Consider the following 27645-nt stretch of genomic DNA (forward strand, 5'->3'; position numbering starts at 1 on the left):
GTTCAGATGTACTGCTTCGGAAGCATTTCTCTTGGCTCAAAGCAAGAAAGCACTTTTACTTCTGTGCCTCCGCTTTCAAAGCATGCCCCGGTGTGTCAGCCGCGCTAGCCGTGGTGACCGGGATGTGTCTATTCGGGCTTCCTCTGCCGGGAAGGGAAAAGTCCCTTTTGTCCGAGGGGCTCCCACAGCCCCTCGCTCAAAGGCGCGGCGATGCACGAAGCTCTGCCTCCATCTCCCGGGAGCTCTCCCTGGAGTCTCCGTCTGCCTGGACGTGGGCTGCCTGCAAACTCCTTTGCGCTGCGACGCGTGACGGCCCCGGGGCCCCTTCCCCCTCTCCCCGCGGCGGCATCGGAGCCGGCGGGGCCCGCCCTGACCCCAGCCCGGCCCCCCGCCCCGCTCCGCTCCGCTCGCAGTCTGCCCGCCTCTTGCCGGCCTGTGCGGACCTGCCGGGCCGGGGGCACACCCAGGAGGGTGTGAGCGCAGCGGGAGCCGAGTGCTGGCACGCATGGGCCCGGGGAGAGCCCAGCCCCGCGCTCACCTGGCCCAGCTGCGGGAGCCCGACGTCCGCGGGGAGCAGGTATTTTGTCCCGGCGTGGCTGCCCCGGGCGTGGGGATGCTGTCCTGCGCTGGCAGGGCGGCACGGGGAGGGGGTGATCATCCCGGCTCTGCGGGAAGCTGAGAGGGGGAAGGAAGGGGGTTGCCCGCGCTGTTCCCACGCTCTGGAGAGCAGGAACGGGGAGCCCAGGGCTGGCTGCCCGGGCATGAGACTGAGAGTGGGGGATCTGGGCCAGGCTGTGCTGCTCTTACTGGTTTGGGTCACTCTGTGCCCCATGCTGAGCCCGTGTTCTGTCCTACGAGGAAAGGGAACAGCGGGGTTAGGCACCAGCTCCTGCTGACCTGCCCGTGGCACACAGCCTGGGCTGGCTGGGCTACACCAGGGCAAGGGGATCTTGACCTGTTCATGGCCACCAGGTTGTCCTGTGCGAGCACTCCTGGGGAACGGAGGTCCTTGTGAGGCTACCAGCATATGCTGCCGTGTGACTGTGGCAATGGGTTTGTCACCCCTTCAGATTCCCTCTGCCTCCCACACTAGGGCTGTGGCGTGCTGCGGGGGTTGTTTGGTGGGAGCTAAAGGAGGGGTCCTTCAGCCGTGATGGACCCCCAGCTCCCACTCTGCTGCTCTCCCACTGGAACCGGAGCAGAAGCTGAGCTGGGTCTGATGTGTACCCAGCCCTGCTCTGTCTGGGACCTGTGCCCTGCGCCAGGGGTGTTGCGCCATAACTACTGATGCTACTGCTGCAGTCGCACTCTGAGCCGGAGAACGGGGTGGCATTTCCCCTCCAAACTCTCCGGACAGTACTGTTGGGGTAGATTCGTGACCAGTCCTGTGCCATTCTCTGCCAAGCTCCAGTCCTGGCAGCAGCAGTCCCTTGGAGCAGTTGAGTGCTGAATTACAGCTGGTGCCCACGGCCACTCCTTCTGTACTGTGTACCCTGCGTGGGAGCCTGCCAGCAGCTGCTGACACCAGTGTTCTGCCCATGTGAGCTGTGGCAGGGGACAGGGTGACTCCAAGTGGAGGCTGGTTGAACCCACTGATCCCTGGTGGAAGTGGTGATAGCAGGGGTAGGGGCCTGCAGCCAGAGCCCCTGGGCATCAGAAAGGAAATATCTGGTTCCACACCCTCCTGTACTTGTGTTAAGGCTGACTCCCTCAGTGCCATCACTGAGGAGGTCACAGCTGCTGGTCTGGTCCCTAGAAGGTAGAGGGGATGGCAGATGTTGGGCTCTGCTTTGCTGCTCATCATCCTCTGTGCCTTGGCTGGCTGGACCTGCTGATGGCAGCCCCCAGATGTCCCCCAGCCTGCAGAAGCTGCCTGGCCAGGGATGGGGTCCTGCTCTTGGGGTGGTACCTGCCTGTGCGTGACCCTGTGCTCTGTGTGGGTGCTGGGGAAGGCTCTGCACCCCAACCCTGGAGACCCCCATAGTGCTGGTATTTAGGATTAAGGTGACAGGCTGGGGTGCTGCCCTGTTACAGGGGGAGACCACGCTGACCTTGGCCACAGCTAGGGCATGGCAGAGCCACTCTGGTCTGGCTGGCTGGGCCTGGGAGGAGCTGGGCTAGCTCTGCTCCCCCTCTCCACAGCCCAGATTGGAGTGGGACACAGCTCCACGAGGCATGCCATTGCCTCCAGCATTGGAGAGGATGTGGCTGGGAGGATGTGGTCAGCTGGCTTTCATGCCTGGCTCTGTGGTCACAGTGAAATGAGAGCCAGGCTTAATCTGCAGGGTGATAGTGTTGCATAATGTGCCTGGCCTGTTGGGGAGGTTGCAGTGAGGAGGAGGAGCATCTCCAGAGCAGGACAAGAAATACTAAACATGGGATTTCTCTGGGTGGATCAAGGGATACCTCGTTCTGGGGTCCCTGCATCTCCCAGCCAAACACCAGGAATCTGGGGATCATAGCAAAGCATCCAGGCCCTCTCCCCTTGCCAGTGCTTGGGGAACTCAGAGGTGGTCCTGCACCCAGCCTGGATCTCCGTGACTGTAGAAATGGGCTCCCCCCATAACTGCCTCTCACCCACATCCCCCCCATAAGCACTGGGACCAAAGCCATCCAGTGCCTGCTCAGCTGCAGCTCGTGCAGCCACACTTGGGATTCCTTGGAGTGCAGGTTGAGATAAGGAACTACCAGGATGGTGCTGCATCAGCAAGGACCTGGACTTAGAACGGGAACTTTGTTGCATGTACCCCCAGCTGCAAACAGGAGTCCCAGGCTGTGGCATGGGGCTGGACAGTCCTTGCAGGTGGGAAGCCTGGGTGCGAGGTTGCTGTCAAGCTGACTGGCAAGGCTGCCTGCCCATGGAGCCTGCACAGTGGTCCTGGCTCCCAGGCAGAGTGCTGAACCCTGGGCTGGGGAGCAGGCCCTGCTCCCTGCCAGCTCCAGGCATGCCCCAGCTTGTTGGGTGAAGGGTCCCAGCACAGCCTGCTGAACAGGTTGGGCTGCACCCTGGGCTGCTTCTTTCCCTGGCACCATGCCTTGCCTGGGGACACAACCAGCAGCCCCACGATGTCCCAGCACTCTGGGCCACCTGCCAGGGTACCTGGATACAAAATGCTTCAGTGGGGTGGGGGCAGTGTGTAGGGAGGTCTGTGCCAACACACTGTGTTGTATCCCCCACAGGACACCTGACCTTTGCTCTGGGACAGTCTGCTGCTATGGCAGACCCCCCTGGCTGCTGCTCTACCTGTGCCACCTGCCTGCTCTGCCCCTACAGCTGCCAGTGGATCACTGCCAAGAAGGAGAAGAGGAAGGGCCTGAGAACCACCAAGGTGATACCTGAGTGATGCTGACCTAGGGCTTGCCAGCCCCTGTGTGGGAGTCTCAGAGTGGTGGCTGGGCTGGGGAAGGGCTCTGGCTGGGATGGTCAGCCCAGACACTGAGCTGCTGACCTCTTGCTGGTGCTCGTGCTTCCCAAGGCCGAGCCCCAGGAGAGCTGGGATGCTACCTGGCCACCCTCGCTGTCCAGGGACTGCCCTAGCCTGGAGCAGTGAGAAGGTGAGAGCTGTGTTCCTGCTGGGTGACAAGAAGGGTAGAGCAGCGTTAGTGTGCATCTGCAGCTCTTGCACGTTCCTGGAGCAGAGCAGAGCCCTCGGGCTGAGTGTGGCAGCAGGTCCGGGCACCTGGCCAGGCACGTGGGAGACACAGTTCCTGGGCTGGGTGTGGCCCCACCAGGAGGGTGTCCCCAGCAATTTGTAACCTGGGAGTGGTGGGGCCCTGGGATTCTCTGAGGTCTCCGACTCCCATGGGAGTGGCTCTGCTGCTGCTTGTCCTGTCTTGCCTGGAATGTACAAATAAGTCTGGGTTGCTAGGTGTCCCTCTGGCACCTGTGGCACCCCTCACCTCCCCTACACACTTGGGACTAGTGGCTGGGGACAATGTTGCTGGACGAAGTCTGCAGATTCACCAGGGCAAGGGCAGTTCTGAGGCACTGCACCCCTCTCTGCCCAGCCCACAGATCATCCAGCTAGAAGGGAATGGGACCTTGCTCCCTGTCCCTTCTTATGTCCAAAGTCCCAGCCTGTTCCTAGGGAGTGCTGCATGGGAAAGGAGGCAGTCATTTCACAGGGGCTATCTTCCCCATCCTAGCATAGGCAGACTTTTAGTTTGTTGTAGGACATGCTCATCCATCTTTCTGTAGCGTGGGTCCAGCTAAAAGAGCCAGCCAGGGTAGCTCTGGTCCCTCTCCATGGGGCAGCTCAGTGCCTGCACCCCTGGGCCAGTGCCTGCTGTGACCCCCTGTGCTCCCCGCTGCTGGCTGGCTCATACCAGGGGTCTCAGAAACCTGGCCAGGGGCTAGGTGCCCTGAAGGTGTGTGTATAACTCTCATCTCTGGCTTCCAGTGTGACTGCAGTTGGTTCCTTTTCCTCTTCTGCGTCTTCCTCTTCACACTGGTGTGGCTCTACTTCGCTATCATCATCCTCAATGATTTCCACAACTTCAACGAGTGAGTAGGATCCCACATCCAGCCTTGTTCCCCACGTCACCCCTGCCTCTCTGACGCTCCCCTTTGCTGGCAGATTCATCTTCAGGGAGAGGAAGCTGTGGCTAGACTGGTCCCAGGTCCTGCTCATAGCTACGGCTGTGCTGATCAGCTACTCGTCTGTGCTGCTGGTGAGCCCTCCTGATCCCGCTGGGCTGGGGGGATGGATCTGTGCTGAGCACAGGCTGCCGTGCCCTGGGCAGAGCTGGGAGGAGCCTGCAGCATCTGCAGCTGGGTCAGCCTGAGCACGGCCAGAGATCCTGCCTGTGCCAGGGGGCCCGAGCTTCTGTGGCTGAGTCCAGTGGCCTGTGAGGGCTGAGGTGTGGGGTACAGCCCAGCTCTGACAGCTCCTTGCTCTTGCAGGTCCTTGCTTTGTGCCTGCAGCTCTGCGGCCAGCCCTTGAAGCTACACTGGGTGCACAAGGTGAGAGACTGGGAGTGCAGGGAGGTGGTGCCTGTCCTGGCTGCCCTTGCACCTTCAGAAGCTGGGACCAGCCTACTGAGGCTGTGTATGGCTGCTGTGACCCCACTAAGTGGCTGTGTGTCTCCGCTGAGCTGGGCTGCAGCTGTCAGTTCCTCAGCCACATGTCTCTGGGATGGGAATATTCCCAGTGCTCAAAGCATCGAGCACAGAGCTCAGCTGGAAACCCAGATGGGAAAAGTGGGGTATCAAGGCTTGCAGGGGCCCATGAGGAAGGGATGAAGAGGACTCTGCCTAGCCTGCAAGATGCTGTGTGCTCCCCTAACTGCCCTGTGCCCTGCCCCACAGGTCCTGCTGATCCTAACTGCCCTGGTGGTGGCTGCAGCCTTCACAGGGCTGGGAATAAAGTGGGCGGAGGAGTGGAAAAGCGCTCGTGTCTCCCTGCAGGTGAGTCACCTTGATACCAGGGACTCCCCTGCTGCACCCAGTGCCTGGCCTGTGGGGTTGAGCTGCAGGGTGCTGACTGAAGCCCCGAGCATGGTTGTGTACACTGGGGGTTAATTCCCAGCCTTTGACTTCTGCTGCCTGGCTAGGCAAGGTGCTCCTTCTGCTCTTGCAGTCCTGCCTGGAGCAGCTGCCACCAGACTGATGAATGGTGGCTGGAGCAGAGCAGGGAGTCTCTTCTGTCCCCCAGGAGCCTGTCCCTCCCTCCCTGGCACTGTGGATCTTCCAGCAGTACTGGCTGCAGTGGCAGGTCCTTGGCATTGGAGCCATGTGTGTTTTGGGGACGGGGACTGGTGCTGGCTGACACCCCGTTTGTTTTTGCCTCCCCAGGCAACAGGTCCCTTCCTGCACATTGGAACTGTGGGGGGAATGACGCTCCTTGCCTGGCCCCTGGCCAGCTTCATCTACCGCACCCGCAAGACAGGTAATCCCCTCCAAGATCTCCTCTTGTCACCTTGGCTGGTGCCCTGCTTCCTGCCACCCAACTGAGCAGCACCGTTGGCAGAGTGGTGCTCAGGGAGCACCAGTGCAGTTGGAACAGGTCCCCAGTGTGGTAGGAATGCCTGCTCTTGGTTGCTTCTCATGACCAGCCCTTGTTGCAGCTTCAACCCTCCCTGCCTTGCAGCTGAGGGAGGGCTACAGGTGGCAGAGTGCTGCAGAAGTGCTGAGTTAGGATGCAAGGACACGTAGTGGGCCAAGAATAAATCTGCAGTGTTCCTGAGGCTGGGGATGCAATGTTTGACCTAGGGCAATGACAGGTTAATGCCAGCTGAAGCGGCCTTGGCTTGTTCCTAGTGACCTGAAAAATTCTTCCTCTGTACCTCATCCCCTCTAACTTCTGTCTGCCTGCAGGTCTCAGGGTGTTTCTGCTGCTTGTGTACTGTGCAGCGATGATTGCACTATACCTGGCTCCCTTGGGAATCACCTCCCCTTGCATCATGGAGGAGAACCAGCTTCCCCCCAAGCCAGCCCTAGTTGGCCATCGAGGAGCACCCATGGTGAGTGACCAGCACCCTGGCAGTGGTCTGGGTGGGTGGGGCAGGCTGCTCCCCCAGGAAAAGCCAGGCTGTGCCCGGCTGCAGGGCACAGATCCTTGTGGCCACAGGCCTGGACAAGCTCTGGCCAGCCCAGAACAGTGGGGTCCCCACAGCAGCCAGGGCAGCTTAGGCTTGGAGGATGGGTGAGCACAGGGTGAGGAGGGAGGTGCAGCAGCTGCAGGACAGAGCTGCTTCCTGAGCGCTACTGGACCAGGAGCACGTGACTCCCAGCAGAAAGCCTGGCTGTGTAGTGTAGGCTGGGAAGCAGGGATGAGGCAGGCTCTGGCTCTATCCCCTGTCCTTTTCCATCCCCCACCATGCCCAGGTCACCCCAGTCTCACTGTGGTTGCCCTAGAGCTCAGCCAAGCTGCTGGGCGCATCCAGGCGGGTTGAGTGCCTGCCTGCTGCCCCATCCTGCCCATGCTCTCTGCACTAACACCATTCCTTTTTCCAGCTGGCCCCCGAGAACACCCTCATGTCGCTGCACAAGGCGGTGGAGTGTGATGTGCAAGTCTTCGAGACAGACGTCATGGTGAGGTAAAGGTGCTCAGAGGGAGGAAGGGGTCTGTGTATCCTGGGATGTCACCTCCTGCAGGGGGCATTCTGGAAGACGCCTGGAGGACTGATACAGCCTGCATTTGGATGCAGCCCTGTTCAAAGGGCTCTGCCACTCCCACCTTCCCAGTATGGGACTGGCTCCAGCTTGGTGTCCCAATGATTTGGGAGAGGTACTGGGTTTCTGTCCTCCCCATGCAGATTGCCTTCCAGGGAGGGAGGCTCCATCGGGGGAGGGGTACTGCTTGGAAAACAGACCCTGGCTCCAGTTCATCTCATGTAATCCTGTTATTGGGACAGCTCTTTTAGAGAGCAGGGAGCTACTTGGTTCCTGGCTTGGTCTCTAGGTACACACTTTTGTGTAAAGGGCCACAAGTAGAATAAGGGTGGGCGGTTACTCTAGCAGGTGGCTGGGAGGGGGTAGAAATGCCAGGGCAGGGATAAGAAACGAACAGCTTGCAACATATGGCTTTCCTCTGTGCTCCTTTGCCAGTGCTGACGGGGTCCCATTCCTCATGCATGACGAGGAACTCACCAGGACCACCAACGTGCAGGCTGTGTTCCCTGACAGGGCTGCCCAGAGCATTGCCTTCAACTGGACAGATCTCCAGCAGCTGGATGCTGGCAGCTGGTTTCTGGAGGTCAGGAATGCCCTTAGGGTGGTTGGTCAGGAATGGGGTGAAGCATTAGCTCTGCCCTGGGGCTCCAGAACCTTCCCTCTGGAGCACTGGTCCTGGCAGACACCTGGACAGGGTGCAGAAGTCTGCACAAATCCCTTGGGTGCGGTTATGCCCCAAGCTGGGCTTTGTTCTCACTCCTCAGCTGAGTCATGGAGGAGGCTGCTTTGAGAGGGGATGTCTCGTGTTTGCTCTGAGCTGCACAGCCTGCCTGGGCTTGAAGGCAGCCGTGGCCAGGCTCTTCCCCAAAGGTGACTAACTACTGCTGAGCAGCTTTGAATGCCCACAGGTGTTGGGACTGCTTGAATTCTGCTGTTAGTGGGAGAAGGGTAGAGGTGCCCGATGGATGTGCACAGGGAGGATTCCTGTGCCTGTCTGCACTGGAGAGCACATGGAGAGGCCAGTGTAGGAAGCTGAGAGTCAGAGACAGTTTGGGACATGGAAGCTTACAGGTGGTCTGCCTGTGGTGACTGCCCCTCTCTCCCCCTTGCAGCGGAGGCCATTTCCCACTGTGCAGAGTCTTTCCCCTGCTGATCGCAATGAGACAACCAAACAGAGGATCCCATCCCTGGAACAGGCTCTAGAGGCAGCCAAGCAGAGCAACATCTCCATCATGTTCGACCTCCGGCCTGAGAACCACAGTGACTACCAGAACTTTGTCAATGTCACCCTGGGAGTGATTTTACAGTCAGGCATCCCACTGCAGCAGGTGAGTTGGTCACCACCCCACCCCTGCCAGGCCCTGCTGTCACACCCTTGCCTGGTGGGAGGTGCCCTGCCAGCCACACAGAGCATCCCTGACACCCCATACACCACATCCCCGTGTGTGATCCCTGCTGGGCAGCCCTGCCCAGCTGTGGGGTTCTCTAGCTGGGAGAAGTTGCCAATAATTAGGGTTTAATGCCTACAGCTTCAGACCCCTCTAAATACTTTGGTTTCCCAGCACTGTGCACCCTGGTGTGTAAACAATGACTCAGTCTAGGGAGGGGACCAACACTGCCAAGCACGAGCAGGAATACAATACCACTTCCCCACAACTCTCCCTGCAGCTCTTGGACTCCTGCTGCACCCTCCTGTGTTCCCTTTATGCTTCCTCCAACCTCTGCAGCACAGGATATGGTGCTGCCCGTAGGGGATGAATCAGCACTCAAATCACCTTTCTTGGCCTTTTGGGAATGCAGAGCAGGAGGGGAAGTAGAAAAGACTTCTACTATAGTGCTGATCCAAGGTGCATTCCTGCTGCAGAGTTGGGTCTAAATAGATTCACTTCATGACTTTAAATGACCCAGAAAGGACTTAACTGTTGCAGATTTCCTAGGCTGGAACTGCTTTCTCCCTTCAGTGGAACCTGTTGTGCTTACTTCTTGGCTAGGGCAAGCTCTTAGGAGACTGTCCTGGCTGAGATCCTCGTGGAGGAGCTGAGTGTGGAGATGGAGGGGCAGGAAGCAGCTGTCTAAGCAGGCCATGTGTGCCTGGACCTGCGAGGGAATATTGGAAGAGAGCAAACTCTCTGGAGCACCTCTCCTCTGCATGTGCTCTCTGGCTCTTCCCTAGGTCCTCTGGCTTCCAGATGGGTTCAGGGAAGATGTCAAACAGCAGGCCCCAGGTGTCCAGCAAGTCTACGGCCGGAAGAGACTCAAGGATGAGAAGGAGCCAGTACTGCATGTCAATCTGCCCTACCAGGACATGAGCTCTGAGGAGATCAGGTGAGAACCCTTTCCCAAGTGCCTGGGAGTTATGGAGGTCTGGGCACTGTCCCAAGGACCAAGAGAGGTGAGGGCCAGCTGAGGCTAAGTGCTGGTGTGCTGCTGGGAAGGGCTGGGTGCGTGGCTTGTGCACAAATGGCAGGGCTGGTACAGAGGATGGAGTTGGCTGCAGTCCTCTGTCCTCTGCCTTGCCAGCAAATCTGCCCTGGGTCTGGATCTCCAGACAGTCGCTCCGTGTGGCTGCAAGTGCTGGATCATATCCCAATTGTACAGCCCTCTCTGGCTGTGCAGAGTGTGGTGGCACCCTGCTGTCTCCTACTCTGACCACAGCTGTCCCATGCAGGCAGTACCGCCAGGACAACATCTCTGTCAACTTGTATGTGGTGAACCAGCCTTGGCTCTTCTCTGTGCTGTGGTGCTCAGGGGTGAGCTCTGTCACCACCAACGCCTGCCAGGTGCTGAAGGAGATGAAACACCCTGTCTGGCTGCTTGTAAGTGACCCCTCCATCCTTCACCCTGCCCCACAGCCCTGTGTGGCAGGCACTTGTGGGTGCCTTTCTGCAGCAGCCCTGTGCAGCTGCCTGGAGGGTGACTTCTGCTCACCGCTGTACTGGCATGGGAACATGTGACCCTGTAAAAAGGACTGGTGGCACAGCAGGCAGGGCTGTGCCACAGCACACCATCCCTAGCTGGTGTTCAATGGCTTGTCTCATTGCCTTGCAGCCCAGCAGCACATACCTCATGATCTGGATCGTTGTAGACTGCGTTTCCTTCCTTATCATCATCTGGGCCTTCGTCTTGCTGAAGTAGGTTTGATCCCATTCCCCCTCCCCAGGCAGGTCTGTCTGGGGAGATTGTAGTGTGCCCTGGGTGGCTGGTGCAGATCTAAACCTGCTGCCACCCTCTGTGGACTCAGATCCTGGGCAGGTCCTCTCCTGTCTGGCTAAGTAAGACAGAAGTGTGTGGAGGCAGCTTTTATCACCAGGCAGCAGCTAAAACTCTGCCCCGACCCTGCCTCGAGCTGCTGGATGCCTTAGTTCACACTTCCTAGCCCTCTCTGCACCCCAGGGCTTGGTGGGCTGAGGTTGGGGGATCCTGATCCTGCTCCTTTTTACCAGTGCTGCAGGCACTGAGAGCAGTTCCCTCTGGGACTGCGGGGCCCCACAGCCTCCAGCTGGCAGCTCAGGGGAGGGAACGGTGAGACCAGACTTGCATGCTAACATCGATCCTATTCCATCTCCTAGGAAATGTTCCCACAGAAGACAGCCAGCGGGTGAGTGCACACGGAACGAGAGCTTCCCTCCCTTGGAGCCAGGCTCTGCCTGTGGGACTCTTTTCTAACAGGCAGGCAGCTTTCTTCAGCCAAACGTGACGGAGTGGTTTGGGATGGCTGGGGGAGGGAAGGGAATCCCAGCCCAGGGAGTTCCTCCTGTCTTGCCCTTAACAAACAGCCCTGTGGGACACCACTAGGGAATCCCACATCCCCCAAGTATCCTCAAACCTGCTTTTCAGGCTACTCTGCCTGTCACTGCTGCGGGATGGTGGCTGCCCACAATGACTGTTTTTTTCTCTGTCTCCTCAGAGTCTGAGACGGATGTGCTGCTCACAAAGATCAACAGCTTGATGCAAGAGTGACCCCTCTTGCCTGCGTCAGCCGTGGGGAAGGGCGGCCAGAGCCCTGCACAGCTCAAGCAGGGAGCACTCCTCAGGCCAGCTTCGAGGCTCCTTTCCTTTTCAGACTCCTTCATGAGCCTCCCTTCTACCTTGGCCTTCCTTGCTCCTTTTCATGGTGCACAGCTGCCCTCAGCTGAAAAGACTTGGAACTGGGTTCTCATTGCCCACTGGCAGCAAGGAACTAAAGCTTTGCAGGGGTTGCCTAGGGGCAGAATATTTACCCAGCAGTGCTGGAGCTGAGGCCTCTCCCTTGGGGTTTGGACAGGAGCAGGGATTTGGGTCGCTGTTTGGTGCAGGGGGTGGCCTGTCTCTGCCTGTTGTCAGCAGCTCTGCAGCCAGTGATGGGGCACCTGGTTTAAGGGCTGCTCCCCTGGGAGCTGCCCTGTCCCATGGCTTGAGGAATAGGAATGGGGGTGCAGAGTGGCTTGTCACAAGACAAAGGAGAAGCCGAGCTCTTCACCCTCCCATCCTGAACAGAAATCCTGTCCCGGCTGCTGCTGGCTTCATGTTCACGGGACAGGGTCCTGGCACTCCATGCAGCAGTTAATGCCTGTTGCTCGGGAGAGAAAAGGAGTAGGGCTGGGGGTGGTGGGTGGCAGGGGCTGGCAGGACCGCGCTCACGCTCCTGCTGCTGCTCCAAGGCAGCAGAGGGAGCGGTGGGACTCGGCATCGGTCACATTGCAGCACGGCCTTGAACAGGGAGAGGGGTATTGTGTCAGTTTGACTTGTTGCTGTCTATTTATGTCAATAAAGCAGAGGAGCGGCAGACAGAGCCCGCAGGGGTGCGGCGGGCACGCCTGCGTCCTCTCTTCCGCACCTTTCCCTGCCGGCGGCGCTGCCGGCCCGGAGAAGGAGCCGGCGCAGCCCGGACGGTACCGGCCCGGGGCGGGCTCGTTCCGCGTCGCCTCCGTGCCACCCACTGACGGCACGGGGAACCGGGGCGGGCGGCCGGGCCCTGCGCAGCGGGCAGGGAGGGGAGGCCGAGCCGGGCGGGGCTCCCGGGGCGCAGGCCGGGCCTCGGAGCCCGCGGGGCAGAGCGGCGGTGGCGCGGGGCGCTCCCGGAGGCGGTGCCGGCGGGCGGGGGGCGGCTCCCGGCCGGCTCGGGCGGGGCGGGGCGGGGTGGGGCGGGCGGCGGCTCGGCCGCTCGCGGGCTGGCACGGACCGGAGCGGCCGTCGGCCACGGCGGAGCGATGATCCGCCGGGAAGGTAAGGAGCGCACTGCCCGGCCCTGCCCGCCGCGCCGGGCACCGCGGTGCCGCGCTCAACAAGTGTCTGCTCTGCCGGGACCGCTGCTGGGACCGCGCCCGGTGCTCCGCGCTCCTGCCGGGCAGCTCCCGCCCTCGCTCCCCACCGCAGGCGGCCGTACGACCCAGGGGTTAAGACCCGAGGATTGGGCGCCCTCGCTTCACGCCCTCCTCGGGCTGTGGACACGTCGTGCCGCCGTGGCTCAGAGTGGTGGCCGTGGGATGCTCTGTTTGCAGCTCCCTTGCGTGCTGCGGGGAGGAGAGCGGGCATGGGGGTTTGGGTTCTGCGAGGAGGGGTTTCCTCGAAGTGGGACTTGCCTGCACGTTGAGGCACGTGGAGATGGGCCCTGGACACCATGTGCTGTTCCTTGGGTGCTGTAGGAAGGGTCCCCTGGTCTCCCTGCCACGCTGGGTGCACAGTACTTCCCCTGATCCGCAGCCAGCACTCCTCTGCTCCAGCTGGCTGTCACCCGGTACCAGTGGCCAGCAACACAGTTGTCAGCACAGGGTGCATGCCGCTCTTGCTGCGCAGCCTGGGCTGCGGTGGGAAGTTTACACCAGGTTCACAGTCTTTGTGGCCTGGTGTGGTGGCCCCAGCTCTCCATCTGCTTCTTTAGCTTCTTCTGATGAGGGCAGGAATGACCAGGCAAAGACATCTCAGCTCTGCTCATGGTATGCTGGGCAGTGTCTGAAGCCACTGTTTTATCTTGCAGAAAAGGAAGCTCTTAGTAATAGCATAGGGCTAGGATTGCTATAAAGCTCGGGGAAGTCCCTTCTTTTACTGGAGCAAGTGTGGAGCCCAGCTCCAAGTCGGAGCTGTTCATGCTTCCCTTTCCCTGTTCTGCTCCCACGATGAGTCAGTGTGGGCTGGTGACACAGGCAGGAGGGACCCCCTTTCGCTTTTGGCCAAGGAGAAGCTGGGCAAGCTGGGACACCAGGTGGCACGTACCCAAGCAGACACAGGCCCCCTTGTTTGATGACCTGAATTCTCGAGGGCCCTGTGATGAGCAGGGTCATCCTTTCTGCATGAGTTCCTGGCTTAAAAGATGAGTCTCCAGCAGTGGCGGGACAGCTTCCCTGCCTTCTCACACAGACGCTCTTTGTCTGCAGTCTGCCTGGGTGACAAAGGGAAATACCCACTGATAGGGCAGGGATGGTCTCAAGGTCCACAGGAGCTCACTGCCTGCCTGAGATATGGGTCACATCTGAGGTCTGGGCTGCACTGGCAGCTCTGGCTGTCTGCCCAGAGAAGTATGGAGGTGTCCAGGGAAACAGATGACAGCCCCACTATTTTAGGTCTAGGGTTTTCTCACAGCTATGGTGAGCCCAGTCATTAACCAAAACGTTGCTTCATGGCAGCCTCCAGCTCCCCTCCTCACCAGCATCTCCTCTGACCCCAAGGCATCGTGTTCCTTTCCCAGTTGTCTCCTGCTGACCCACGGCTGCTTGGTGGTTTGAGCAATTCTTATGCTTCACCCTGTAGAAACCCAAGTTTTGCCACTCCTGTAGCTGAGCTGTTTGCACTACGTGAATGGGCCTACGCTCAGCTTTGCTGCAGCCATCTGGCCCTGTGTGGGAGACTGCAGTTCCTGCAGTAGTATTCATAGCCCTGTGCAACCAGAATGTGTCCAGCTCCTGAACGGCTTCTGTGTCTGGGAGGTGGCAGAGGTGTTCAGGCTACCCAGTGACACAGGGTTCAGAGGTGAGTCAATCTGATTTTAGCCCCTGATTTTCAGGGTTGGTGGCAGAACCACCTTTCCTCCAGTCCCTGCCCAGGTCTCTGCCATGGGCCCTCAGTGCCTCTCAGCAGCGTTAGCTTTTCCAGGTGTGTGTAAGGAGACTGCTTTTGTGGCTGGCTGACTTTTAAAAATGCAAACTAGAAGGCAGCTTGAGGCATCTAAGGCTGCACTCGAGCCTTCCCTTAACATCCTTCAATGTTAATGCCTTGTTACTCCTGTGTCATCTCTGCAGACACTGAACGGGCAGTGGAAATTCTGACCAGATACCAAAGCACCCTGCGGTCCCCGGAGGAGCAGGAGTTAAAAGCTTCCATTGGAAAAGTCTCGCACATCTTCCAAAGTGAACTCTTCCAGGCTCTGCTGGGTAAGCCCCTGTCTTGCAGTCCCTTGCAGTCCCTGCAGCCTTGTGTTTAGTGGGGTCTCCCGGGAGCCTGATCCCACCCCAGTGCCTGATCCCAATACCCCTGGCAGTGACCGGTGTATTCTGTGGAAACACTTGGCATGTGATGCCAGGGAGCTGGGCTGTCTTTTGCCTCCAGGGCCTGGGCAGGAGATACCAGGGCTGCAATCACTGGGTGTTTGTAATGTGAACAGGATTCCTCAGTTTGATTGAGGACAAGGGGTAAGGCCTTCTTGATCACACCATGCCTGGTAAGGGATCCTGCCCTGCTGTGAGCACTCTCTGTGCTGTGCAGGCCTGGTGTGTCCAGGAAGGACCACTAAATTTTTCTGTCTTTAAGAGAGAATCCACACGTACCGAAGGTCCTTTGGGGTATTCTGGCCTTCCTAGTGCTTAGACCCACCAGCACTTGTGAGTAACACGCTGTTCCAGCAGCTCCATTTGACACAAGGAACAGACTTAACAGTAAGGCTCATCTTGGGGCTGGACACCAGAAAATGACATTTTGAGCACTGTATAAAGTTCTCCATGTGGACTGAGACAAATGCAGCTGGAGTCTTGCTGGACTATGCAGCTTCTCTGTGCAAGACACACAGCTATCTTACTATTCTCCTTACGGTCTGTTTACTGTGGGCCTTGGGAAACGCTTGCAGCCCTCGTGGTTTCTGTTCCTGGATCTCCTGGGAGAGAAGCTGAGTTTCCCTGGTGGGAAGGAACGGAAAGCACCCCAGAGGCTCTGCACTCTTAGAGGAAGACCCAGGCCCCAGGGTGCAGAGCTCCACATGTGGTCTGTGGCTCACTCTCAGTGCTGTCTCAGCCCTGGTGCTCCCCACCACTGTCGCTATTCTCTTGGCAGCTCTCACCTTTTCTTCACACCTCTGCAGCCAGAGTTCCACTTCTGTGCCCGCAGAGATGAGTTGCCCACAGCTCCTCTGTGCTTCAGGTTTTCCGTTGAAAATGAAGTTGTGTGCTGTGTCCTGAGCAATTTAATTCTTCCCTTTTTTCTTTCTTGCTGTTGGAGCATCACCTGGAGGCTTTCAGTCCCAGCATGTCCTTTTAAAGGTCTTGTGCTGAAATGTCTATGCTAGCAGCAGCAGAGACATGTGACAAGGGTGGACTCCCCAGGGCAAGTGAGCCCCCACGCTGAAGGAGCCAGTGTACGTCTCCTTTCTTACCTTTAATTTATACAACCTGCTCTCTAAATGATCTCCTTTCTTATCTCTTAGTTTATACAACCCGCTCTCTAAAAGATCCCCAGCCTGGAGGCAGTGATCCCGAGCAGGGCTGTGACCTTGACCAACCTGACATGAGCCCAGCACCCCTGGCTGCTTTTGTGTGCTGGCCGGTTCTCCCTGGGGCTGTGTGAAGGCAGCGAAGCAGCTTTCCCAAGGCCCGGGGCTGTTGCTATTAGTGCAGAAGTGCTGTGGAGAGAGTGTGGCTGCGGAGAACACATCTGCACGAGCACCGAGCCAGCTGCAGCTGCACGGATGCTGCTGAGTCCCCAGCTCCCTGCTCTCAGCTGTTTGTCTTGGTGTCCTATCAGCCCTGGCACGAGGGAGTGTTGGGAGTGTCCCTTGTTTACTGGTGACCTTTTCAACTGGTTTAACAGGATATTAATTCCCCGTGCCAGAGCGAGCCTTTCTCTAGATGTGTTTACCTAAACTAGGAATTTGCATTAATTACTTCCGTGCCCTCCCCCCCCCCCCACTTCCCCTTGGAGTGTAGATTTGTGAATTCCTCTGTCCCAGCATGGACATTGCGTGCTCACTGTGGCCACACAAGGTTGGTACACACTGGGTTGCCTCGTGTCCATGGTCCAGACCCACTGGAGCACAGTAACAACTCTGCAAGGGTGATAGAACATTTCTGTTTTATTTATTTTCACCCCTCCTTTTCCCAGGGGGCCGCTGTGTCTCTGAAGTGTGCTCCAAGTCACAGCACTGGCTCAGTGTGGGAGGAGGATTTGCAGGAGAGCACAGACATACTGCTCAGTGCAGAGCTCCTGTCTCACTGCTTCTGGCTCTGGAGAAGCCTTAGCCTGCAGAGGTCCATCCTCTTGCAGCCTTTCAGCAACACAGCCCTGCTTTTTTCAGCCCCTGGGGAAGATGAATGTGTGAGCATGGTCCATCCCTGTCTTCAAGCTGCCTGCTCCTGCAGGTAATGCTCTCCTGGAGCATGCGTTTGCTGATTGGAGTTTGAACATCAAAATGCATCAGGCCATAGCAGAGCTACCAGCAGTGACAAACATCATGGAGTTTGCCAAGTTGGTCCACATGAAAAATGCCAGGGATATGACTTTGCGTACACTTTTTTTTTTTTTTACAAGTAAGCTGTTGGGGGTCTCCAGAAGCCCCAACCTGTGTTGTGTCCCAGGATGCGTCAGTGTTGTGCTGGGTGTATCATCAGTCACTGCGATCGTTGCCTGGTGTTGCTCTGCACATGCACCATATTCTGCCAGACTCCCCTGAGCACAGCACAGCCCTTTAAATCCTTGTGACCACCTCCCTGTCCCCGGAGCTGCCTGTGTCGGGGGCACACTGCCTGTGCCAGGACGGCTCCTGTCCCGGCGGGTGCCGCGGCTGGCTCGGCGCGGCACAGCGGTGCGGGAGCTGCTCTGCACTGGAATGTGCCAAACCCTGCTCCGCACAAAAGAAATTCCTTGGCTGTGCAGAGGGAAAACAGGCTGTGCTGGCTCCCTTCTCCTGGCCCCTCTCTCCCTGTGTCTGAGGCTGTGGAGCCAAGTGCGTGACTTGCAAGGAAACAGCCCAGCAAAGGGGTGCTCCAGGAGCCTGGGTTGGGGCAATGGTGGCCCCACTTTCCCTTTGCACCGTGGAGCCCCTCAGGGAGATGCTTGGTCTCTTGTGCTGCTGGGGAGGATGGGGCTTGCGCACAAAAGCAGCTCCCTGACCTTTCCTTCCCAGAGCCAGGGCTGAAAGGGACTGTTGTGCCCTTTGCAGCGGGAGAAGCTGGTGGACAGGCAGGGTTTGTGTCTGTCCAGCTATCCCAGCTGCCAGCAGCCCAAGGGGCCGAGCTCCTCCCGAAAATCCTCTGGATCTCAGCTCCTCTCCTGTGCCTGAGCAGTGGCCAATGCAGACCTCTGTAAGTCCTGTCAGCTGCTTGAGGCCCCAGTCCTCCCCTGCAGCTCCTTTTACCCTACAAAAAATTCTTCCCAGAGCACCCTGATGTGGTGAAGGCAGAAGGAGAGGCAGGAAGTGCTTCCCTGGGTGCAAAAGCCCAGCAAGACCAGCTTGCCAGCAGCCCTGCCTCACTGGGTAATGGCTTCACCGGGTGGCTGCAGGAGCCAGGGTGGAAAACTGGAGGAATGTGGAGGATTCCCAGCCCTGAGGAGTCCTCCTCTTGCAGATTTGCCCATAGCAAGGATGGAAACTTGCAGCTTGCTTGAAAAAGATCTGCTGTGGCAGCCGTGGGTGTGAATGGCAGTGGGGCATGGCTGGGGGTCTGGTGTGAGGCTGGGATTTCTGCTTGGGGTAAATCCGTGGTGCTGCAGCTGGTGACAGTGCATGCATTGGGGGAGAAATGTCATTTTCTGGAAGTGCATGTGCTGGCTGGCACAGGGGCACTGCATTAAGAGTGCAGATGCTGGTGCTATAAAAATATTTAATGACATTTATTTGACATGTTAACCCTGGGAAAAAATTGTTGGAAAAATTCTAATCTCTGTAAATCTCGAGTTACTTTTCCTTATTAGACCCAGAATGGATTTACATGTCATCACACAGAAATTGGGTGGTAAGACAGAACATGCAGCTTCATCTTTTGCTACCACAACATCCTCTTATGGAGGCTTTTCAGGTACTGCTGCTCTTAAAGTGCACAGGTGAGGCAGACTTGTGTGCAATTTGCGATGCTCCTAAGAAATGAGGGAAACCAGCATATATTTAAATTATCTTTAATGCCACGTGCACGTGTCCTAAAATGTACTTCTGTCCTTTGCTGCCTGAACCCTGTCCACCAATCCTGAAACTCGTCTAATCCCTGGTGCCAGCAACAATTCTCTCTTCTGGCAAGCACCTAAACTGGGCTGAGGGTTTTGGAGGTGGAGAGTGGCTGCTTCAGGGGACAAGTTTCCTGCCCTTCAGGTGCCTTGCCAGCTTGGCTGCCCAAGGCTCTGTTCCTGCAGCAGCTGGGTGACAAAACGGGGTTGCCAGCAGCAGCACACCCCCACAATGGGGCTGTTCAAATCCTGTTTTCGTTCTTGCAAAGTTTTGTGTGTTCCCAACGTAACCCATGCAGCCAGAAGCCGCTGCTATCCTGTTACGCAATTATTATTTTTATAACCAGACGGAGAGATGTTTTAGCACGAAAACAACGTCCAGTTTCTCTGGCTGTGAAGTGAGCGCTTGCTGTGACCTCATGTCTGATTTGGGAGGGTTTCAGGGGCTGCCAGCAGCCTGTTTGGCAGCCAGGGGGCTGTAGAGGGGGTGCCCCAGGTGCGATGGGTACATCTGGGGACTCCCACTCCTCCCATCGTTGCTAGCTGCCACATGTCTCCCAGGGCACAGGACAGAGCCTGGCAGCACAAAACAGCAGCTCTGAAAGTGGCACTGATGCCAGGCAGTGGCACGGTGCTCCCTGCGCTCGGGCAGCCACAGAGCCTGGCTGGGCTGCCCTTGGGCACCCAGCTGGTCTGCCAGCAGCTGCAATTTATAGCAGCTTTCCCCCTCCAGCTGGGTGGTCAGCAGATAGGGCAGTCCCTGAGAGCTGGAAGATGGGGGTTGATGCAGCTCTCGTCCCATCCGCAACAGGGCTGTGCTGCTGCAGTGCACGGGCACGTGGTTAAGCACTGGGAAAGAGGATAGGGAATTGTGTCTGGGCGTGCAGCCCTGCTCTGTGAAAGCATCCCTGGTGGCACAGGCAGAGTGGGAGCTTCAGATAAAGTTTATTCTAAAAGCTGTTGAGTCACAGGATGAAGAAAGGACACCCTTCCTTTCTAAACTCATCCTCAGAGAGGAGCCTGGGTGCAGCTGGAGCTGGACTTTGTCAATGGTATATGTCTAAAGGATTATACAGGTGTAATTGAACCTTTATACAACTTTGTCCCACAGGACTGAGGATGATAAACCTAATGTATTCATATAAATATATTAAATGATTTGTTTAAATTGATTACAATAATGGAAAGGATTAGAAAAGAAAGAGCTTAACCAGAATTATTTACTAAACAGTATGGATAACTATAACTACTACTGTAGTGCACTGTTTTTGAAGCAATATTAAAGCAATTGTATTAAAGCTAGCTAAACAATTATCAAATAGAGATTGATGTGACTCACCCATACCAATGACCAAGGGCAAATCTCTGACTCAGCCTCGAGGAGTGACCTTGAGGGGTGTCCCCACTCAAGGGAAGGATCTTCACCCAGCTTAGGGAGGTATGATAGAAGTCCTCACTGTGCAAAAGTGTGACTGGCCTTTTATAGTATAAAGTGATTGACTTTTTAGATTACGTGTTATCAGACTTAATCAGCAAAATACACTTTGTGCTGAAAAAGGCGTGAGCAGCTCTTTAGCTTCTTCTTCTCTCCACTCCTGACTCACTTCCATATCAGAGTGTGCACATTTGCGCTGCTCCCAGCTTCAGTCAGGGAGCATGTCTTGCATGTCCTCCTGGTGGGGTCTGAGAGTTTGGGCAAGCTGGTCTGAGTATTTTTCAGCACTAAGAACAGCAGACCCTCCTCACTTGATGTTATCACTGCTCCACAGACCCTCCTCACTCAGGCCTTCACTGATGAACTTGTGAGACAAATTTCCCGCTGCTCTATCCCTGCTTAGGCAGAGCATCCTGTTACACCTGGGAAATAGCCCTCAGGCAGTGGTCAGCATGTCCCTGCTTACACTGCCAATGCTCACCAGATCTCCTGTTGAAATCTTTGTGATGTGGGCATTTAATACCTCGTGGTGCCTTGGTGTGGCATAGTTTCAGGTGTGAAATCACAAAGTGGAGGACAAGTTCAGGTTCTTCATCCATGAGTTCCCAGGGAGTGCCACGGGAATGGCCCCGTCCCCCTCAAGCTGAGACCCACAGCTTGCCCCTTGAGTCACTCACAGACGAGGAGCTCTCCAGCTTCCTCTGTAGCAGATGCAGGTACACAAAATAAACTCAGGCTCCTGCTGTGTCTTTTCCTGCTTCAAGTGATCATTTATGCTGCCTTGAATTTTTGGCCCTGCTGACTTCACCAGGCTTCCTGTTTCCCAGGTGCTTGAAGGGATTTATTACTTTTTTTATGGCTTTTGGAAGGCGTTTACCAAACTCTTTTGGCCGACCTCTTGGAGCTTTACCTTTAACCTGTCAGCATTTACCATCCATTCTGGTTTTCTCATTTAGATGCAGCTTCAACAGTTTAGATGAATGTCTTCTCATTTTCAATAGCCTCTTTTCCTCTGCAGTCAAGCCTTGCTTTCCTCCCTTTTGCCTTTACAGTATCCTCCAGCCAGACGCTGCATGTCTGCTCTGTTGTCCCAGTGGGTCTCTCTAAATAGGCTCAGAGCCTCCCACAAGTTTTTGTTACCCCTTTCAGTTTCTTCATAAAAACAGGTTCTCACTTTTGATATAGTTTCCTTTTTGAAATTAAATGCTTCTGCAATGGATATGTTGACCTCTATGGAGGTGCTGGCTCTGGAGATGAACTGGGGGCTGCCAGGGGCCAGCAGCTGCCGCCTGAGTGTGCAGCAGTGGGGGCTTCCTTAGGGAGGAGCAGAGCCCACTGCAGCCCTTCTGCTCCCTGGAATCATCTGTGTGTGACCAGGAGAGGGTAAAATCCCCCTGGTTGGGCTAGGAGAGGGTCTGGGCTCCCAGAGCCCCTCTGGAGCTATACCTGGGCAGCTGCTCTCAGGTCCCACTCTCACCCCATAACTCTCTGGAGCAGTGAAGGCTGGGACACCCCATTGTCATGCCTCTCTTTGGAGCTACTACGGTTTACAGCAGCAGACTCAGGTCCTTGGAGCCCAGAATGAGGGTGTTTGATGTCTCTTGTGGCACTGTGCGGGTGGGAAGAGGGGAGATACCAGGGAGGGAGCTGGGGATAACAGAGCTGTAGTCATCAGCTTTAGAGCTTGTACACTGAGTGCCCTGTGCCCTCTCTGCCTGTTCCCCTGGGAAGGGAGCCCCTCCACAGGCCAGGGGTGCTGGGGAACAGTGGTGGGGAGGGAAAAGCCCATCAGCATCAGGGCAGGCAGGCAGGGGCTGCCTGGTGCAGGAGGCTTTTCAGGGCAGAAGGGACATGGGACCATACCTGGGGCTGGCACAGCCTGGAGGAGAGCAGGATAGGGTGGGTTTTGGACTGATGCTGCTGAGCACAGTTTGCTTTTAGTCTTTGTGGACTGTGTGGTGATTGCTCCATGGACATTCCCATGCCTTCCAGAGCCACTGCACGGTGAGCCAGGCACCCCACTACACCTCTTGCCTTGCAGAGGGGATGTGGTGGGCAACACAGCCAGCACAGGGAGCCAGCAGAGCCCTCTCCAAGGGTGCCAGCCTCTCACAGAGGACTCAGACCCTGGGGACAGAGTGGGAGGTCACAAGTGCTGCACCCCACAGAGGCTGCTGTCAGGCATCAGGCTGCCTCCCAGTCCTGAGGATGTTTCTCCTGCTGTTTTGCAGATATCCACGAATTCTATGATTTCACGCTGCGCTCTGCACCCCTGCAATCTCCGAGCCTGGATGCACATCATGGCACAGCCAGGCAGCAGCTTGGGGACAGCGAGCCCAGCTCCACAGTCACACCCAGAGAGCCCCAAAACCTACCTGAGGTAAGAGCCACCCTCGTGGTGCTGCGGGGCCAGACCCTGCACACTCCTGCACTGAGAGGGATTCAAGGGGCACAGCAGGCTGCTGGCCACCACAGCCTGCCCAGCTCACATCCAGGCTGTTCCCACACATTCTCTGTGATAGCTTGTCTCATTAATGAGGCAAGCTCTCTGGTTCACAAGTGTTAATTGAATTACTCATAATGCAGACAGCTCCAGCTCTGGCTCCTGCTCTGCAGTTGCAGCTGGATTAGTTGCTCCCGTCTGACGCTGTCTCCCATGGAGGCGTTTCAGCTCTCTGATCCAGCCACTTTTGATAAGTGAAGTAGGTTGAGTCTTTCAAGTTTCCAATTTCAGGATTTTTTCCCAGCTCCCAGATAACTTGTGTCTCTCTTATTTGCATTCTCTTAAATTTTCAACAGCCATCTAAAAGATACAGCACCAGGTGGAGAGGCAGGAATTGAGCAGTAGGGCCTCAGTTATCTCAAAGGCACCAAAGTAAAGAAAATTGCCTCGTGTCTTTGTAGGCCTTCTTTCCATCCCCCACTCACTGCCCTACCATGGGATGCTGTGGGATCCCCCTAATCTAGATACACTTGTGCAGAAATGCAAAAATTCAAGGATTCCTCCTTTCAGTGAAATAACCCTATCAGATAAACACCATTTTCTGCCTCACAGATTGAACTGGCTCCCCATCATATACCTGGGGGGACTGCAGATTTGAGTGTCACACTGGGAAGATGGAGCTGAATGACATCATCTAAGGAAAAACAGGAATTTAAAGGAGTTTGGGGATCAAAAACAGAGGGACAAAACTGCCCACAATCACTGCAGGAGATACGTGTCCCTCTGACTCAGGAACCACTTTAGTTCCATCTGTTCTTGACCTTCTTCACATTGCCAGTCCCTCTAGTTAAAGTCAAACCTACAAATCTCGTATGTGGTTATGAACACATTCTTAGTGATGTTGTACGATAGGCACTGGGATCCTGCTTTGGTTTTTTTGGGTGTCCTTGTAGCCTTGATCCACCCAACAGTCAACTCTGCTGGCAACAGCCACCAGTCTCTGTGGCCAGGCCAGTCTGTGAATCCCCAAGGAGATGTGACATTCAATAAGGACATTTAAAAATCAGTGTGGAAACAAGCAGGGAAGCAGCTGTGGGCCTTGCACAGCTGGTGTGAGCGGTGCCCCTGCTCCCTCCACTGTGCCCTGTCTGCAGGGGGGATGAAAAAAACATCCAGTCTCAGGGCTTGCTTGCACTGAACACAGCCCAAGCCACTGACACTGTCAAATCCCTCCTCCTTTCTCCAAAAAAATGTGTTTGAGGCGTCTTGTGTGCTGAAACGTGAAATGCAGCCCCTCAATGGCACAGCCCCAGAGTCCCTGGCCAGCAAACATCCACCATCACCTGCAGTGGCCCTGCTGGCCCTGGGGCCAGTGCCAGGCAGACTGATGCGAGAGATGGGATGCCCACCATCGCTAAAGACACTATTCCCCGTGCATGGGGGAAAGCTCATTTTTGGCCCTTCCAGAAGCAGTGGAGAGCCTGGAGGGCAGCTGGCCTGCCCCTACCCACGTGTTCCCCCATGTCTTGTTTCAGGACTCCTCCCGGGACCGTGAGCAGAGGCTCCCCACGGGAGCTGGGGACAGTGCTCCAGGGACACCGCCACGGCTGGTGAGGGTGACAGCACGGCGGACGGAGGCACCGGCCAGCGTCTGCAGCCTGGTGCTCAGCTCTCACAGCACCCTGCCCCAGGTGAGCCTCCGTGCGCCCCACGCCACCTCCCGCCCTGCCAGCCCTGCCAGAGGCTGGCACTGAGGGGACAGCGCCGGGGCCGTGTACCCTCAGCACTGCGGGGATGGCATTTGCCTCCCCTGGGGCTGGCAGTGTGTCCTCCTGGCTGCTCTGCTGATGCTCACACCAGGAAACCAGGCGGTCACCTGTGCCAGGGGCTGGATGGCACTGAAATCATCCCCTTGCGTTAGCACTTGCCGTGGCCCCGTGTCAGCCCTCAGGGCTCAGAGGGGCAGGTGGATGTGGCGCAGAAATAAAGAGGCTGCGTGGAGCTGGAAATCCTCCCAGGCCCATCCCTCTCGCCCCCAGCGCTGGCACGCTCCCGCGTTGCAGATTTCCGTATTTTTTTCTCCGAGCTCTTAAATGGCAGGTTCGCTCCTCAGCTTCCCGGGAGCTTTTCTCTGCTGTCTTGTTTACTTGGAAACACCATTTATTTGGATGTTCATCGTAAAGCTCAGCTTCCACCTGGTGCAAGAAAATCGTTTGGGCTACACATTTGAGGGGAGTTTTAGGGATGAGTGAAGGGAAAAATGCACTTTTGGGAAGGATGAAGTGGCCAGGAAGAATGGAGCTCACCACAGATTTAAAATTATATGAAAACGTTGTTTTTCTTGGCAAAGTTTGAAATAATGCTTGTTTGCTAAGTCTAAGTCTTCTTCCAAAGTATTTTAAATACAAAAATTGCACTGCCTCTTTCCTGTCCTTTTTTTAAATGTTCCCCTTCTTTTTCTGGACTGCAATAAAATGGGTAACACCCCATTTTTTTCTCTTACTGTTTAATTTCTCCTTTTCCTCTTGTTTCTCTCTACATTTTCAACCATTCACCATATCTTTAGCAGTTTTTCAAGGGCGAGAGTGGTTTTCTGAATATGACAAGAAGATGAGCTTGGCTGCCGATTTCCATTTGCCAGTGGGTGGGAACCACCACCACAGGGGAGTCAAAGGGCAAAACCCATGAGGGGGTGAGAGCCTGAGCAATTGGGAACAGATTCTGTTGTGATTTTAAGGGATTTTCTTCCTAACTGTTCCAGGCCATGACGTGCAGCAGCTCTTGCATCCAGCCCCAAACGTCTGGCTGAGTTGCAATGTCTCCTTTAGCAGCAGACACCTAGCTTTGATTTTAAAGCTTCATGCAATGAGGAATCTGCTCTGTCCCTGGTCTGGCTGGCCTGATGATTATTTATCCTTCACATTAAAAATGTGTATTTTACTGTTAGCCTGGACTTCTCTTGCTTTAGCTCCCAGCATCAGGAAATTTTGCTGCCTTTGTTTGCTAGGATAGAGGACCTTGGCAATCAGAAATGTTCCCAACATGTAGGTATTTATAGATGCGTTTAAGTTCCCTCTTAACTTTCCCTTAGATAAACTAAACAGATTGGCTTCTTCACTCGCTCGCTGTTGAGGCAGGTTGTTCCAGACCTGAAATAATTCCTGTCATTCTTTTCAGCCTCCTTCTTTCCTAGCCTGTGTTGGCATGGGGCTGGTCCTCAGTGCCAGGTGCTGGTGCTTTTGGGGTCACCCATTTGCAGGGACTGCAGCTGCCAGCCCCAAGCAGGGGGTCACTGCCCTGAGAGGGAGGAACAATGGGGACCTGGGTGAGCAGACTGGGACTCTGGGAGGACTGTGCTCTGGCAGGGCTCTTATCTGCAACCTCCTTCATCCCAGAGGATGGTCATTTCACAGCATGGCTGCAGGCAGAGCAGGGAGCTGGAGGTGGAGAGCTGTGAGGATGGTAGTGTTCAATGCCAGGCTTTGCCTTGCCCGTAGTCCTGCCTGAAACTTGGCTTTCTGCAGAAACCCAGCAGCTTTCCTGAAAACTGGAGCCAAGCAGTGCTGGAGAGCTGCAGGCTTCAGCAGAGCTCCTCTGCAGCAGCCCCTGTGCTGGGATGCAGAGTCCTTTGTCACAGTGGTGAGCCTTTTCCTGGGATGTCACCTTCACTGCTGAATACAGGCCTTGCCCTGACAGAGGGGAGCATTTCTAGCAGACCCCCATGTCAGCGATTTGGACCATGAGACAGGATCAGATGCCTGGGGCAGCCTGTGCTGATGGACCACGACACACGCCCTGTTTCTCATCCTTCACTCCTGCATGAGGGCACTGAGGACACCTCAGCTCCAGCCAGCATCACATCCCTTGTCGGTTCTCAACAGCCCCAGCATGCAGGACAGCACCTACACACCCAGCTCCTGCCCTGCTCCATGGGGACTTCTTGCTTTCCAGCCTTCATTGTGTGCTTTTTTTGCCACAGGCATTTCCAAAGCAGGTTTCAAAAACTAACTGAGATGGCAGATTGCACTTGGAAGAACCAGGGAAGCTTTTATAATAAGTGATAGTTAATGCTAGGGCAGGGGAGCACAGGCTGCAGGGCAGAGCAGCTGCCACCCTGGTGCCATCAGCCCAGGAACAAGAGCTCTAGTGGACACCCTGCCACTGATAAAAGGCAAGAAGATGAGCTGGCTTTTCCTACCTGAAGTAAGTGCAATTCTCTTATTGCATCCATCAATGTAAATAAGTTTTCCGTTATCCTGGCTTTGTCCTCTCCCCTGCCCACAGCTCTCCACGGCATTGTTAACAGAGCAAAAGCTACCGTGACCTGCTTCAGCCAGGAAGATGCATGTCAAATAGATTGCCTCTCCACACAAATGCTTCCAGGAACAGGAAATTTCTGCCTGCTGGTGAGGATATGGGTGTGCTCTGAATAGCCCTGCAGTGTGCAAATGGCTGCTACAAAGGAAGAGGTGCCGGTAAATACAGCAACAACATATGCTTCCTGTTGAGGTTTAGTGGGCTGAAACCATCCCTCCATGTGAAAGTGGATGTTCAGTCCTCAATGGGGCAAGAGCAAAGGGACTTTGCCAGATAAAATGCCCTGTTGAGGCTAACAGAGGTGCAATCCTGCCTGAGTGCTGGGGCTTGTGGGGTTTTATTTGCTGAATCCTTCATTCCAACCTTTTTCCGAGCCCTGTCGTTGCCTTAGCAGGTCTGCTCAGGGCTTTATGTGCATGTGCAGCGGGAAGACTCACGAGGATGCTCCTCCTGTGGCCGGTGTTACTTGCCTGTGCTCCCAGGCTGCCAAGGAGGCTGCTGCTCTCAGTAAACGCCGTTTTCATCCTCCATGCAGGGAGCAGCCAGCTGTAAAGATAAATGAAAAAGGAACAATGCCGCTGATGAGCGGAGCTGTGCGCCTGCGACGAAGCGCTGCTCTTCCCCTGCCACCCCTCTCCTGCTTCCCAGCGCGGCTCTGCAGCCACTCTGACTTCATCCCTGTCGCCGCCCCTCCGCCTGCCCGTGCATCCCTCCCGTCGGCCAAGGCGTCCCTCGCTGCGCTGCCCGACGCCAGCGCCACAGCTCTGTCCTTGCTCAGCCTGACAGCTGACACGGAGCAACAGCAGGTCCTGATATGATGGAGAGCACTAGCAAGGCTGCTTCAGAGGACAGGCATTCCATGCATGCTCTGGAATCACCGGTGAATGAGAAACCTCGCTGGCAGGGGTCACTGCTGCTCCGGCAGGCTCCGGGTGCGTGGGATGCCTCTGAGCGTGCCCGCAGCGTGAGAGGTGCAGTCTGTGCTTCAGCCCTGAGGCC

General features: G+C 56.2%; 2 protein-coding genes across 7 annotated transcripts in view; both read left to right on the forward strand.

The window, feature by feature from the left end:
* The first annotated feature begins 329 nt into the window (after positions 1-329).
* GDPD2 (glycerophosphodiester phosphodiesterase domain containing 2) lies at positions 330-11885 on the forward strand. 2 transcript variants are annotated; one of them, XM_019288030.3, is made up of 16 exons: positions 330-577; positions 3181-3329; positions 4401-4504; positions 4578-4671; positions 4904-4963; positions 5309-5407; positions 5795-5888; positions 6317-6462; positions 6956-7038; positions 7550-7697; positions 8227-8442; positions 9288-9439; positions 9783-9930; positions 10163-10245; positions 10684-10783; positions 11022-11885. In XM_019288030.3, the coding sequence occupies exons 2-15, from the start codon at positions 3216-3218 to the stop codon at positions 10778-10780; spliced, it is 1638 nt and encodes a 545-aa protein (XP_019143575.1). In that variant the 5' UTR covers positions 330-577; positions 3181-3215; the 3' UTR covers positions 10781-10783; positions 11022-11885. The 2 variants fall into 2 exon arrangements, with proteins under 2 accessions (XP_019143575.1, XP_010401565.1); XM_010403263.4 differs by having other exon boundaries at positions 10684-10712.
* Positions 11886-12242: 357 nt separating this feature from the next.
* The window catches only part of DLG3 (discs large MAGUK scaffold protein 3), a 77553-nt gene continuing 62150 nt past the window's right edge, over positions 12243-27645 (forward strand). For all 5 annotated transcript variants that reach the window (XM_039571805.1, XM_039571806.1, XM_039571809.1 and 2 more), the window contains exons 1-4: positions 12243-12319; positions 14329-14460; positions 22118-22266; positions 23865-24020. In XM_039571805.1, the coding sequence (XP_039427739.1) occupies positions 12304-12319; positions 14329-14460; positions 22118-22266; positions 23865-24020 (453 nt within the window). In that variant the 5' untranslated portion in view covers positions 12243-12303. The remainder of the gene's footprint in view (positions 12320-14328; positions 14461-22117; positions 22267-23864; positions 24021-27645) is intronic.

This window comes from Corvus cornix, chromosome 4A (assembly GCF_000738735.6).
Source record: "Corvus cornix cornix isolate S_Up_H32 chromosome 4A, ASM73873v5, whole genome shotgun sequence".
NCBI classification, from domain to species: Eukaryota; Metazoa; Chordata; class Aves; order Passeriformes; family Corvidae; genus Corvus; species Corvus cornix.

Excerpts from the sequence above, each read along its gene's own strand:
- GDPD2 (XM_019288030.3), top strand. The coding sequence starts at position 3,216 with ATGGCAGACCCCCCTGGCTGCTGCTCTACCTGTGCCACCTGCCTGCTC. Across the intron at positions 4,505-4,577 it reads GATTTCCACAACTTCAACGA|ATTCATCTTCAGGGAGAGGA; the intron begins GTGAGTAGGATC and ends CTTTGCTGGCAG. Across the intron at positions 5,889-6,316 it reads CTACCGCACCCGCAAGACAG|GTCTCAGGGTGTTTCTGCTG; the intron begins GTAATCCCCTCC and ends GTCTGCCTGCAG.